Genomic DNA, 14,906 nt, shown 5'->3' with positions numbered 1-14,906 from the left:
ATTAGCTTTGCTTTCTATCCTGCCAGGCCACTGGGGAAGCTCAGTGTGCACATGACAAATGGCCTGATCCAGCTCCCTTTGAAGCTATTGGAAGAGTCGCCTTGACTTCAGTGGGAGTTTGTTCAGGCCCTAAGCTTAAATCAGTTCAATGCTGATACTCCTTCTCGTGGGTGTACAGGACAAGAATGGGTCCAAAGATGAACAAAAGGGGCAGGGAGCCCCAAGAGTTAGGGTGTAAGGGGGACCAATAAAAGTTTTCTATCAAGTTTATATGGGAGAAGGAAAAATAGAAATGAATTACTTAGTTTTATTATAGAGGCTTCTTAAAGTACCTGTCTAATGGTGATAGTGAGTTGGAGAAGATTGTTTCCTTATACCCAGTTTCCTCTATGCACACAACACCTAGCTAAATAATTGGACTCTAGAAATTATCATGGGATTAGAAGACAATACAGTGTTTCATTTATCTAAATACATCCTTCCTTAAAAATGGTAAATCTCATTAGTAATCTGATGATTATTTTACACAAAAGTGGCAACTTTTCAGTTCTTATGCACAATATTTGTGCCACAGTGTCTCAGGTTTTTTAGATTATGAATCCAAAATTTCTCATGTATAAAAGTGAAGCTGGCATGTGTTGTTTTCTTTGGCTCATCACTCAACTTTAATATCTTCCTCCTCCTTTCTGGCTATAAACATGTAGGTACTCGCCCTCACAAGTGCCCAGACTGCGACATGGCCTTTGTGACCAGTGGAGAGTTGGTTCGGCATCGCCGTTACAAACACACTCATGAGAAACCATTCAAATGTTCGATGTGCGATTATGCTAGTGTGGAGGTACGTTTGGGTTAATCATTACAACAAAACCAACTGTTCATGCCGTACATGGTAAGGGTCTCTGTCAACCATTTCCATAATAGCACTTTATTTATAGGAGTTTACATTTTGGCCATAAAAAGTCTCTGAGCAGAAACTTTGTAAATAAGGTCTTTCTTTGAAAGCAAAATGTGACAGTTGTGTTTTTTTTAATTGGAGAGAAGTTGGTTTGTGGGTGGTATCTGCACAGAAGAGCTAAAGATTTTTCACTACCTTTTGGGGACCCCAATAGCAGAGTTTTATTAACCCTGAACGTTGAGTTTTTTATTAATTAGCTAACTCCCGGCTGCTCCCTGTTGTAGGAGGTAACAGTATCTTGAGATAAATGTACTTTGAGATTGGCAACACCCTCAGATTTAAGAAATGTGCTCTCAGCCTTGTACCCTGCATTTGCTCGTTAAAAAGAATGAGCATCTGCTGTCAAAATGAGTCACATTTTTTTTTCTTATGTGTCTCTTCTCCAAAAGTCTGTCTTCTCATTCAAAATGATTGAAAAGCTGACTGGGAGGCAGCTTACTGGAATGTTCTTCTCCTTTCTTACTGAAGCTGAAGAAGAGTTTTTAAAATAAATATAACTTGAAAAAGAAATTACTCATGCTGGATGGAAGGGAAAGGAGCCTGAGGAAAGCTAAGGATCAGCATGATTGAAGGGCATGGGACGTGTGCAGTAATAGATTGAGGAGATACAGGGAGAAATTGAAATGGGCATTCCAGTCTCACTGTAGTTTCCCCGTTTGATCTAAGTGGTTAGCCAAATTCAGGGTGGTGTGGGTGCTCTGGTTAGGAGGAGAAAATTATGACACATGTATTTTTGTGTTTATTGACAAAGAGAGCACAAAGTCCTGTTTTCTTGAACGCAGGAAGAACCAAATCAGAGACATTCTGTTCTTATAGCCCCCCACCTCTTTTAGCCAGCACCACAAGCCCCCTCTTCAGGCTTCTTTCAGGATCACAGATTCACCAGGCTCTGCCTGTCTTATTGTGTATGCAGTCTCTGAGTGCTCCTTCTTTTACTCACATGCGTGCGTGCACACATTTCTGGGCAGCTTTGTCTTTATTTTGGGTTTGGAGACTGCTATTATTTCAGTCACTTCTTTACAGTCATCCTGAATGAAAGATGGCAGTTACTCCTGATTCATAACAGCAAGGTTTAACCCAACCCGTAATGCTGTCTAGGTTCTTACCCTGTACCTGTTACTGTAGACTGTTAATCTGAGCACTTATGGATATGAAGTACTGAGGGCTGTAATGAATTGCAGTGCAGTGATTTGTATGCAGTAGTTCTGAGAAATAACCAGATAATCACTATGCATCATTCCCCTGAGCTAGATTGTGCTGGGATTGGTTGTTGTGAGTCAGTAACCATACTCCTTTAGCTGAGGTTATTCCATTTCACATCTTTACTGATTCGTAACGTGGCTTGTACCTTTTGGGTAATACAAGAAGACAAAAACCCAGGAGAGTACTTCATTTAAAAAAACCCCCAACTTATCAATGAATTTCTTGGCTTGGATTCTGAAAGGCTGGCTTATTCACCTGTGCTAACACCAATCACATTCTTGGGTTTCAGGTCAGCAAGTTGAAACGCCACATTCGCTCTCATACTGGAGAGCGCCCATTCCAGTGCAGCTTGTGCAGTTATGCCAGCAGGGATACTTACAAACTGAAGAGGCACATGAGAACCCACTCTGGTATTGATTCCATGCTTTCCTAATGTGCTATTAGTGCTTCAGCATTGGGCACAGAGGCTCAAGAATGCTAACGTATGCTAGAGCTCTCAACCTACCTGTCACCATGAGCTAGGCAAATGAACAATTGCTTCATGTTTAAGTAGAAAAGGTGTAAAGTATTCAGGTGAAGGGCATGCACCCGGTTTAACGTTTAAGTCCATAAATTGAAAGTTGTAACAGAATTGAGTAATGTGAGTTTGCTTGAGAAAGCCAGTCTCCAATTTTGTCATTCTGCTAAATACATTTTTAGTTTTCTGTGAGAGTTCTAGAACACAGTCATACCATAAAACAGAAGAGTAATATAAATCTCTGGACTTCAGTGTTTACCCCCAGTTTGTCTTCTTACAGATATTCAATCACCCTTGTTCAAAGTTTGATAGAGCATTTCGCTAAACTACAGAGGGGTAACCATATTAGTCTGTATACAGCAAAAACAACAAGAGTCCCGTAGCACCTTATAGACTAACACATTTCTGTGGGCATAAGTTTTCGTGGGCTGCAACCCACATCGTCAGATGCATGCCACGAAAGCTTATGCCTGCAGAAATTTGTTAGTCTTTAAGGTGCTGCAGGACTCTCGTTGTTTTCACTAAACTAGTTTGTGACAATCCCACGGATAATTGACACCAAACACTAGTGCAATACTAATCCTGCTGCTAAAATGTGAAGGAAAAATTGTCTTGTAAATGTGTGTGGGGGGAAGGATTTTGGCACTTGTGAAAGCAAAAATCTGATAGTTCGTGCTAGATTCTTGCATGCAAAACTCTTACTGACCTAAATCAGCGAGGCAGGTCTATTTTCGAACTAAAGCGATGAGTTGCAAAGTGGCTTTGTACTGTGCGCAGATGTGTAGTAGGGGACTGAGACTTCCTTAAATTCCTCTTGATTTTGATCTCTGGCCTCTGAAAAGGAGAGCACTAAATTATTGTGCCACCAAATCCACATGTTGACTGTTCTTTCCAATTCAGACATGTTTTTAATTAGACTAGACTGGTTAATAAAACTAAGGGCATGCACTAATTATGCTTTCCTTCCCCTACCAAAGGAGAGAAGCCTTACGAATGTTACATATGTCATGCTCGCTTCACCCAGAGTGGCACCATGAAAATGCACATTTTACAGAAGCACACAGAGAACGTGGCCAAATTTCACTGCCCTCACTGCGACACTGTCATAGCAAGAAAGAGTGACTTAGGTAAGTGCCGCTTTACCTGGTGGTGAAAAATGTCTGGACAGACCAGAGTTGATGGGGTGATTTTCACAAGATACAGGGTTAATATAGACTAAATTGCATAGGTTGTAGATTCTTGTGAGTGGTGCAAAATATGGCACTCACTGACCTGAGCGGTGTTGGATGGTAATTTGTTGATTTATAATAGCCACCCCTGCCTGTGAAAACTATTGGTTGCTTCTAGTACTATTCCAATGTGGCAGCATGCTTAGCAAGAATACAATGCAGGTCACCAATATGGAACCCACAGACATGCACTTCCTGAGCCAAAATAAAAGCATTGTTTGCTGGCTCTGCAAAATTTGCTATCGCTGTCTATCTAATGGTATTAGATTGGCTCAGTGAGTTTAAAGGCAAAAATATGCTACCGTAAACTAAATTTGGTACAGTGAAATGACAGTCTTCTGGGCAGCAGTCCTTCTGCTGTTTTTTCATGATAGAAATCCTGTATGTTAAGTTACTTGAGATAGTCTTTGTACACAGTGTGAGGTTCTGACAGGGATAATAGTCTTGCTGGATTGTAGCAGTGCAGTTCCCTTTGCTAGAGTTAAGTCTTTCAAGGGTTGTTTTATAAACTGCTATTGTCACAAGGTAGGAAGTTGATAAGAGTTCTGTGGTGAAGCATGGCACCAGATAGCTGGGTTCTTTGCACTCCCATTTTGACTTGAATGATCTATTCTTCTTTCTTTCACAATTGTATGATTTTTTTAAACCTCTTTTTATTGTTGTTTGTTTATTTATTTTTGGCAAAATAAATGGAAGGGTCTAACTGAAACCCACAAACAGAAGAAACCACTAACACCAAACTCTGGGCTGATATTCTCACTATGTTACCTTACTTATTTAGTCCCCCACAAAAGAATCTGCCTGCTTTGCATTTTAACTCCTACTCTTCATGGGCCATAGTTTTGTGACTTAATAAATCAGATGTTTTAATGAGCTTATTTATGAGCTGTTAGTACTTGGGGGCTTTCCCAGCAAATTAATATATATGAATTGAGTTTGGGAATGTAACCAACCTTTTTGGTGAACAGGAAAAGACATTTAAGAAAGAAATTCCTAATTGTGTAGCAAGGTGCTGTTAATGTAATTTCAGAGTAGTAATAAGGCTCAGGTTTTATTTTTTTTTGGCTTCCAACCAGTTTATATAATGAAAGCACCCAAGAGAATAGTTATTAAGGTATTTTCTTTACAAGCTGTAATACAAGGCGAGCAAAGGGTTAAAGACTTTTTCTTGTGATACTAGGTGTTCATTTGCGAAAGCAGCATTCCTACATTGAGCAGGGCAAGAAGTGTCGTTACTGTGATGCTGTGTTCCATGAGCGATACGCTCTTATCCAGCATCAGAAGTCTCACAAGAATGAGAAGCGCTTCAAATGTGACCAGTGTGATTATGCATGCAGACAGGTAAGCCAAGCGGTGATTCCAGAGAGGTTGGTTGTTCAGACAGCCCTTGTGAACATCCAGAACAGAATTCTTATCTAGGCACAACAAACGTGGGCTAGAAATTGAACATTAAAGAAGAAGCTACTAATCTCGGCAGTTGATCGAACTTGATGCCGCCTCTTTTAGTCTTTTTTAAGGACTGATATAGGGAAGTTTAGTGCCCTTTTATACTGGTATTAACTTCTACAAAGAGACCCTTAGCTGAAAGACTATCTTCTAAAGAAGACAAAGAATGGAATATGCTTGTCACAGCACTGGAGTATAGGTTGGCATGGGGGAAAGAGACGGCAGTTAGGATCGTAGAAGCTGAATGTGTAGCATGGATGGAGATGTCCCAGCTCACCCGAAGGAGTATCCTCCTCCCTTCCTGAATGCTGCTCTCATGAGTGAAATATTAGCAAGATCTCTCCACCCCCCACGCACCCCTCACTAATGAAAACCTCTAACCTTTTGCATTCATATGTCTGAATTCATGTTCAGTACTGTCCTGTGTTTTGCTTACTCTTCTGAATATTTCTCTCTCTCAATGACAGGAGCGGCACATGATCATGCACAAACGTACCCATACTGGAGAAAAGCCTTATGCCTGTAGCCATTGTGATAAAACCTTCCGTCAGAAACAGCTCCTAGATATGCACTTCAAACGTTACCATGACCCCAATTTTGTCCCTGCTGCCTTTGTCTGTTCGAAGTGTGGGAAGACATTCACTCGCAGGGTAAGTGATTCAAACCGTGGTCTACTCAGTCTATGGAAGGGGAGGAAGGCTGTTCCGTAGAACAATAAGCTGTAAGCATGTGTTTGAGAAGGGGAGTTCGACACAGCTCACACTTCGTTTTAACGTATTCTTTGCAGCAATAACCGCCTAAGCAAATTGAGGCAAAAGACAAAATAAAAATAATACAATCACCAGTTTCTCTGGATTCTATGTAAGTGGGAATTTTTTATTAAAAACAAAAACAAAAACGGAATAAGCTGTCAGAAGGGCAACTTGGCTTGTAAATACAGGCCTACTACTTGGTTTTGATTTCAGTGCTTGTTTTCCTTTCTTCTGATTAGAACACCATGGCTAGACATGCAGATAACTGTTCTGGCCCAGATGGTGTAGAAGGAGAAAACGGAGGGGAGCCTAAGAAGGGAAAACGTGGGAGAAAGAGAAAGATGCGTTCTAAGAAAGAAGATTCCTCTGATAGTGGTAAGAGCACTGTGTAATGAACTGGTTAAATGTACCAAATCTTTCTTATGAGCTTGTAGTGAACCATCTTTTCCCCACTGGTACCTTACTAGCCAAGATTGTCTTCACTGGAAGTCTATAACATAGTTACTGCATGTGCGTTTCATTCCAGCTGGAATGCTATATTGTATGAGTAACTTTACATAAGTATACTACCACTGTAAATGGCCTATATTCTACATGTGTCTCAGCATGCTCCAGCTATTGTGAGACTCTGGCATCTGTGGCTGGTTTGTGTAGTGGATAGGGCAAAGCTGCAGATCAGGCTTGCTTTTGAAGGATAGAGTTTTATTGCTGGGTGGGAGGTGAGTGAGGTAGATAGGGAGGCTTCTAGCTACAGTATGCAGTAGATGGGTTTCATTGGTCTCTAATGGAATTGTAGATGGGATGGGTGTTCTGTATTGTATACAGGTAAGAAGTGATGCAGCTGTGTGGCATGTGAATGGCCAACTGATCTGGAGGACAGCCTGTGATAGTAGATGGTGGCTCTTAATTTCTCTATACAGTAGATGAGGTGAGGGCTTATGATTATTGGAGATGAGGTACAGTGACAGAAAGGAAGGAAGGTGGTTTCTGGTGGACAGAGGACAGGATTTGATAGTCAGAGTTGAGGTTTTATCGAACCCAAGTTCAGAATTTTCTGACGTTCTAAGTGTTGTTTTTTAAAAATAAGTCATGCCTTCCAATGTTCTGAATCAATTGAAATATCTTAACTATATTTAGTTTTCTTGTATTATTTATGTGTATTGCTGGAGCACCTGGAGGCCTCAGGACCTCATGATGCAAGGCACAGTAGAGATGAGAAAAAACAGAATCCCAGAGAGGGGAAATGACTTGTCCAAGCCCACACTGCTAATCCATGGCAGAGCCAGAACTAGAGTGCATGTTTTCTTAATACCAGACCAGTGCCCCAGCCACTCACTTGCTTGCTTGGGAATTTGCTTTGTTTCTTTTAGAAGATGTGCCAAATCTTTGGACCAGGAGAGCTTTTTTTTTTTTTTTTTTTTTTTTTTGCATTCATAGATTTCTTGAATCTGACCAATTGACAGCTTACAAACTCTGCAAGCTGGTTCTGGCACCTGAAAACTCTTAGGAGCTTGCTGGCAAGTGAACAAGTTAGACTAGAGTGGCGTACACACTAGTGCAAAGAGGATTGTGCCTGTTGGGGGAGTAGGGCATGAATTGTCATCCCTGTCCTCTTCCTGGACCACGACTAATTGAAAAGAGGCTCATCTCTTTCACTCCTACTCCAAAGCCATCCAGTTGTCCTGCCTGCCAACTTTCTGCCTCCTAAGCTGCCCAGGGCCTGTGGCTTCCACCTCTTAAATAAACTGGCACCTTTGTTGTTTGTTCTGGGCTTGGACTGCTGTTATATAATACACACACACCACCTGCTCCCTTCAGAATCCCAAATGACCCTGGCATTATGCAACTGATTGACAAATTTGTCATGGAGTCACAGAAGTTCATTGGATACCTGTGGGGGAAAGTGAAAATTCTCTGAAGGAGAAGCCCAGCTGCAGCCCAGCGAGAGGTGAGGGAAGCGCTTAAAGCAGAGGAGAGTTTTTCCTAGTTCTTCAGGTGAACTGAAGAGTAGAGTTGATGGTAGAGTCCACTACCACCTGACTCTCTCTCCTAGTGGGAACCACTGGTATGTGTTCATATACACACTGGCAACCAGGAGCAAGGACTTGATAGAACCCCTGGCAGCCAGCACCTACTGGCTGAGAATGGAGATTAGCACTGATGTTTAAAGGGTTAACGGTCAGTTTATAAACTCTTCCAGTACCTTATGGAATGTTTTATAGTAGATAACTCAAAAACTATTTGCCTGCACTCTGAATTTTTCCACTATGAATGGAAAAATATTCAGGTCCTTGTCTTCAACTGAAGAAACACAGTTGGGTTTCTAGACCAAACATTTGAAAGATGATTTTCCAAAGCAAAGACTCTTGCCATGTCAAATCCTCATGTACAAGAAGCCTTGTGCAGTTAATGGCCAAGGGAAAAGGTAATCTTCCTGACGACAACATGCATGAGAAATGTCTGGTGGTTCAGGCAGATAAAAAGGGGGGTCAAAATATAGTGCTTGCTGTGCAAACCTCAATTACAAAATCCCATAGTAACACAAGTCCTTAAAAGATAAGCTATGTCTTAGAGGCAAAGGGAAGAGAGTACAGTAAGAGAAGTCTTGTGATAGTTGCTATCCACGATACAAAGAATTTTAGTTTGTCCAGTAGCGCGCGCATTCCAGGTTTGGAAGGAATTGTGTGAGGTAGGCTGGCCAAAAATCTCTGCTAGAAGAGTGGTGGCTGAACCAAGAGGTTTTTACGTACTGAAGACCTTCTAGAGGCTTCATAGGGGGCTGAAAAGACTTCCTGACAAATAGAATGCAACGTCTACCTGGACTTTCCAAGGAGTCAGAATGCACATAGGTGATACGCTAAAGTGCCATGCACAGCACGTGGGCAGGTGTTCCTAGCCCAGTCTGCACAGGGGAGTTACATCACCCAGAATGAAATTCATGCTTCATGAAGACTATTTCTTACACCTGTAGCTGCACAAATGATCTTGAGTGCTAGACATGTGGTGCCACTGCTAATGTGTAGTTACCACAAGGAAAGCTGTGATTAAAATTAGGAGAAAATATCAAATGTGTTTAACTGTTTTAGTGTCTCTCTTCTTCTCCCCCATTACAGACAGTATTAATTTGGGATCTAATAACCCTGGGGTAAAATACCACAGCACGCACCTACTCAGTGGGAGGGAAATGTTTGGAATGTGGTGTGAGTAAACAGTCCAGCAAAACATGAATTTGCAATGTGATATGGTGGCAATAAAGCCAGTGCATGTGGGGGCTGCAGACATCATAGCATAATCAGGAAAGCGATAGCTTCTCTCAGTACAGTGCTGATAAGATTGTGCTAGAACATTTGTGTGCTTGGTGGTGTTATATGGCCCTACGTGCTTTTGACGCCCGAAGCGCACACCAATACAGAGGAAGTACAGACGGAGCTGGGTAAAATGGATTGCGGTTTATATTTTCCCTTCTCATTCAAAAACGTCACAGAAGGGAGCAAAATCATTCTGGTATCTGTGCACTGGCCCCACCACCCCATCTCTGTGCAACCGCTGGCAGTGTGGAGCCCAGAAGACTCATGGCCAGCCTTGTGGAGGAATTCTTCACCCAACAGTAGCCATCATAGCACAGCCAGGCTAGTATTTGTGCTGGTTCAAGGCTGTTCTGTGGACCCTTCGGATTGGGGGAGGGAGGCTTCTAGAGGTGTTAACTTGCTGAAACTCTTCATGCATTTTTCCCACAGTTGGTCTAATGGAAGAATGCTGCTAGTGTGGCTTTTCCAGTGACTGTACCCCTCTTTCCACACCTGCAGTGGGCTGTGTATATTCTTCTGTGGAGTGGAGGCAGCCACAGTACCCTCCACGCAACCTCACGCTCACCACATCTTTTCCTCAAGCTTGTTTCCTTCAACTCTGCAGAGCAGGGTGGGATGCACAAAGGCGTTTCAGGGGTTATCAGGGTATTGACCATATTGTCTAATGCAAACATCTGAAGGGAGGAGCTTCAGGAGTAGGTAAAATTGTTTAGGATGCCTCGATGGGATAGAACTCAGAGCCATTACTGTTCCAAGAAAAGTGAGGGAAATCATTTCCTAGTAGTGAGATTGTCAGGCTGGAGTAGTCTCCTGAGAGAAGAGATGGAGGCTTCATCATAAGTTATTTAAAACTGGACAAAGCCTCGGAGAATATACTATGTTGGACAACCCTTCATCAGCCGGAGATGGCTAGATGAGATCTCTCTCCCTTGGCCCCCTGTGCGCTAATGAAGGGAGGATTCCAATGCCATCTTATGGCAACTGAATTGTTCTCACATTTCCTGCTCCTTCCTTCCCCTAAGTTCTAAAACGTTTCACATTGATCCCAGTAATCACTGGTACCGGCTATGGGACCATGTTTCCTTTTTCCTCTTCTGGAAGATGACATTTCCAACCTTCTAAAATAAATAACCCCGTATAGAAAATCCCTTTAATGAATTCCTTGGCACTTGCTGTCTCTGCCTTCATTTAGGGGTGTTGGTTCCAGCTCAGAATGATGAAGGGTTAGTTCTTACTCCCTGTAGGAAGGCAGGGTTGATGTTTTGCCCCTGCATAAACCGAAAATATATCCTGTTTGCTTTCTTTTTTTTAAAGAGGAAAATGCTGAACCAGATCTGGATGACAATGAAGATGAGGAAGAGACAGCAGTAGAAATTGAGGCTGAACCGGAAGTAGAGCCAGTGGCCCCTGCACCGCCTCCTGCTAAGAAACGAAGAGGAAGGCCACCAGGCAAAGCCAACCAACCAAAACAACCCCAGCGTAAGTTATTGCCTGAGCTTCAGTAGCGTCCAGCTTGATCAGCTTCTCATGTGGGTCCTTGTGCACCTTCAGAGGGGTTTTTATTCTACTTGAATGGAGCTGAGTACTTCTTAAAATATGCTCACTGTGTCTGTATCCTTTTTACTGAGGCACCTTAGCTCGGTTGAGATCGCACCTACAGGACTCAATGCAAGACTTCTTTTGGTGCAGGCATTTCCTGACAGAGTTAGAGCTAACTCATTGGAGACAGTTCTGTGAAAGGAGAGAAGAGTTACCTTTCCTTTGTGGGTTAACAGCATGTTTCCGATCTATGTACATTGCTTCCAGGTGCTTTGACAAAGGGCATGCTAAAAATCTGTATAACAATAATAATCAGGTTTACAAAGCAGCCCAAATCATGTGCTGAAAACTAGTGTTTGCTTTCAGTACATTGTTCATTATGGTAGCACCTAGAGAGCTGTCAGTCAGACCCAGAATCATTGTACTAGGTGCTGTATAAACACTGGAAAAGGACCATGTCTAGCTATGCAAGACTAAAGAGCAGTAGAGGGTTGTGCAGAGGCCAAGAAAAGTATTCATGTAAATCATGCTTGAAGGGTAAGTTTTGTTCCCCTCTTCAAGGCGTGGCTGCCACCTACTGCCCTCCTGTATACTCCAGGCCCCAAGTGTTGTGCAACAAGGCCCTGACTCTCATCTGTCTAAACATAGAGCCTGGTCTACACTAGAGCATTTTGTCAACCAAAGTCAGCTTTTTTCAGCAAAACTGTGGTGGTATACACACTGCAATCACACACACTCCTTCCCCCACCCCCCTGCTGACAAAACTGCCGTGTTTTTTTCAACAAAATAAAACCACCTCAATGAGAGGTGTAGAGCTTTTTCCGGCAAAGCTTTAGTGACAAAACATCATTGTAGACACTGCCCTTGGTTACATTGTGGTAAATGACCTCCAGACGTGTCCCACAATGCCCATAATGACCTCTCTGGTCAATGGTTTGAACTCTGCTTCCCACAGCCATCCGCCCCTCGCCTTTCAAAGCCAAAGGAAGTTTTGAAATTACTCTCACAGCTAAGCATGCCAGCTCCGGGCAGGCCGCGTGGGCTGCTGCTGGAAGGGGAGGGAGGAAAGAATCCTGATGTGTTGAGCAGAGCCAGGGAGGGAGCAGGGGTTGATGTCTCTGCCTGCCGGTGTCCCGGTCTCCGCTGAGCTAGGCTGCGGGGACAGAGGGACACCAGCTGTATGTGCACCGGCTTCTGCCTCAGGATTGGTTGCTTCCAGCTGCTGCTGTCTGAACTAAGAGACAGCGTGTGGAAATGCTCGCTGTCCCCCAACACACGCTCTGTGAATGCACTCCACTGACACAAGGAGCACAGTGTGGACATGCAACAGCAGTTTAATTACAGCAGTAGCTGACTGAACACCAGCATAACTTGTGCTGACAACTTTGTAGTGTAGACAAGGCTTTACACTGCACACTGGTCCTGAATTCAACTGCAGCGTGTCACCAGTTTGAGTTAGTGTTGAGTTAGTGAACAGCCATACGATCAGTAAGGTACTGTTAATTACTCTGCTATGAAACAAGGTATTTTACAGTGGCCCCAATGTGCTGCATACTACAGATACTTGTGCTGGCAGCACAACTGCAGGTAGAGGCTGCTGCAGGGAAGCTGTGTAGGGAACTTGTGATACTTGGGGATGAGCAGGAGGTGGGTCTCTCTCTCCCTCCCTCCCTCCCTCCCTCTCGCCCCAAGGAGGCAGTTGAGCCATTGGGAGGAGCACGTGTCGCTTGAGGTCAGGCATGGAGAGGCTGGACTCCGGTGTGTTCCTTGCGAATCGCCTCTGCCATTTCCTATGTATGGGGTTTGGGTCGCTGAGCTTGTGCCGAATGCCCCCTCTGTCCCTTCTCGTGGAGGGCATTCAGCCTCTTACCACTGCTTCAAACAGTTACAGTTTGCTTTAAGTGCACCCCAGCAGTAAAACTCAGGCCCTGTAAGCCCTGCTGAAATCCAGGGCTGCCCTTGACTCTACTGAAAAACGGGATACTAATTCCAATGATATCGCAACAATGAGATGTGCGTAACAGTGGATTCTAGCAGCACAGAAATGCTGCTAAGATGTTGGGGCCCTGATTAGCATGGGTAAACTAGGGTTATGTTTGCACAAAGATGGTTAATATTCTGTCTTCAGTTTCAGTAATAAACTGTCTGGCATGGAAAGAACGATATAAAACACTTTTAATATACTCCCCGCCTGTGAGATCTGTATTCTGAGCTCTCTCTTTTTCCTTGCTAGCTGCAGCAATCATTCAGGTTGAAGACCAGAACACTGGTGCAATTGAAAACATTATAGTTGAAGTAAAGAAAGAACCTGATGTGGAAACAGCAGGGGACGAGGAGGAAGCCCAGCCTGCCGTAGTGGAAGCTCCAAATGGAGATCTCACTCCTGAGATGATTCTGAGCATGATGGACCGGTGATGGAGGAAAGGCCGAGCCTGCTGACTGAACTGGCTTGGGCTGTGTTTAAGCGGCTCAAATCTATTTTTCTTTTTATCTTTTTTCTTGGCTTTGGGAAATGCATCATTTTAGACCATTTTACCAAACATACTGGGAAATAAAACTTCAAAATGATGTTAGAATGTGATTTAACTAGAACTTGCTGTTTTATGTTAGCGTTACAGGATCATGGAGCATTAGGATATATTTTGGAGTCCTTGAGGGTTTCCCGTGAGATGCTCGATTCATTTTGCTCTGAGCTGCATTGTAATGACGGTCCAAGGACAGTGTTTACATGTAACAAGTTTTAATATACAAAAGTGGAGAAATGGAAAACCTGACTAGAGTATGTGGTAAACCACTCTGGACTTGCCCTTTGAATTCCCAAAGCCCTCCAACCTTCTTCTCCCAGTAGTGTTTTTAACTGTAAATGCAGACTTGGGAGGGTTCTAGACTTTTTAAATGCTTTTGGTTTTGCTTTGCCCCACTGACTAGCTCCGGCTCTCCGGATCAGCCACACATGGTAGTTTTGGCATGCTCCAACTGGTTTCTGTCCTCACTGTGCTTTGCCCTGCAAAGCATTTCTGTAATGGTCAAGCTTGTAAATAACTTTTTTTTTTTTTTACATTTTAATCTTTTTCCATTAATTAAGAGGTATGAAAAACTGCAGTTTAAGAAAAACCCAGTGTTTTAATTACTTGCAAATTAAGTGACAATAGAATTGGTCAAGTGTAAATGTTGGAAAAGCTGTTGATAACCAATCACGTAGAGGAGAGAGGTACCCAGACTATTGTTGCAAAACAATGGAAACCCACCCATGCAATCTGGTTTCAAAGCACATGGAACTGGCATTTAAAATGTGTATAATTAACCTTCTTTTCAGTTATAACTTCACAACTACATTTTCTTTGCTCTGTAGTTGTATTTTGTGTTTATGAATCCTATGTTAAGACAGAAGTGGTGATTTGCAAGTAGATCACTGCAGCCCTGGAAACCTGGGCCAGGAAATTTTACTAGGTCAGTAATTATAAAATTTTGGATCTCTAATAAAAAGATGACAAAGGAATAATGTGAAATACAAATGATGCCTGTATATGAACTGTCACATGTTAAAATATGTAAGCTTTTTATAGAGCCTCAGTCTTGCTGATTTCAAACAAAATTTTCTTCTATGTATTGCTTTTAAGAGAGCTATCAGTTTAGCTATCAGACTCTAGGTTGATGCATTTTTGTACTTAGCTGTACTGTGTGATATTTTTCATTATTTTAGGAAGCCAACATGAGAAAAAAAAACTGTTATAAAATATGTAATGGGGTTTGAAAGCTGGGAAGGAGAATATACTGCTGTACAGCTAATAAATAATAATGGATTAACATGCGTGCTCACTGACTGCTTCCTTCGTACTGTTTAACTGTTTGTTCTGGTGACAAGTTTCTGAGCTGTCCTGTGACTGCCTACAGAGAAATCTCTCCTCCCTCTGGAAGGACAGTGGGCAGCCTGGAATTCTGTGTCTGGAGCAGTCT

The 14,906-nt window shown here is 42.7% G+C and overlaps 1 protein-coding gene across 2 annotated transcripts in view; it reads left to right on the top strand.

The window, feature by feature from the left end:
- CTCF (CCCTC-binding factor) overlaps positions 1-14,760 on the top strand; it is a 43,792-nt gene extending 29,032 nt beyond the window's left edge. For both annotated transcript variants that reach the window (XM_067534412.1, XM_067534411.1), the window contains exons 4-11: positions 705-838; positions 2,448-2,568; positions 3,653-3,802; positions 5,085-5,245; positions 5,818-6,000; positions 6,342-6,477; positions 10,725-10,889; positions 13,183-14,760. In XM_067534412.1, the coding sequence (XP_067390513.1) occupies positions 705-838; positions 2,448-2,568; positions 3,653-3,802; positions 5,085-5,245; positions 5,818-6,000; positions 6,342-6,477; positions 10,725-10,889; positions 13,183-13,364 (1,232 nt within the window). In that variant the 3' untranslated portion in view covers positions 13,365-14,760. The remainder of the gene's footprint in view (positions 1-704; positions 839-2,447; positions 2,569-3,652; positions 3,803-5,084; positions 5,246-5,817; positions 6,001-6,341; positions 6,478-10,724; positions 10,890-13,182) is intronic.
- Positions 14,761-14,906: the final 146 nt, after the last annotated feature.

The sequence above is a fragment of the Emydura macquarii genome, unplaced genomic scaffold (genome assembly GCF_026122565.2).
Source record: "Emydura macquarii macquarii isolate MOO-44397 ecotype Brisbane River unplaced genomic scaffold, CSIRO-AGI_Emac_v2 contig_3401, whole genome shotgun sequence".
Taxonomy (NCBI): domain Eukaryota; kingdom Metazoa; phylum Chordata; order Testudines; family Chelidae; genus Emydura; species Emydura macquarii.
This window is presented reverse-complemented; position numbering and strand designations above follow the sequence as displayed.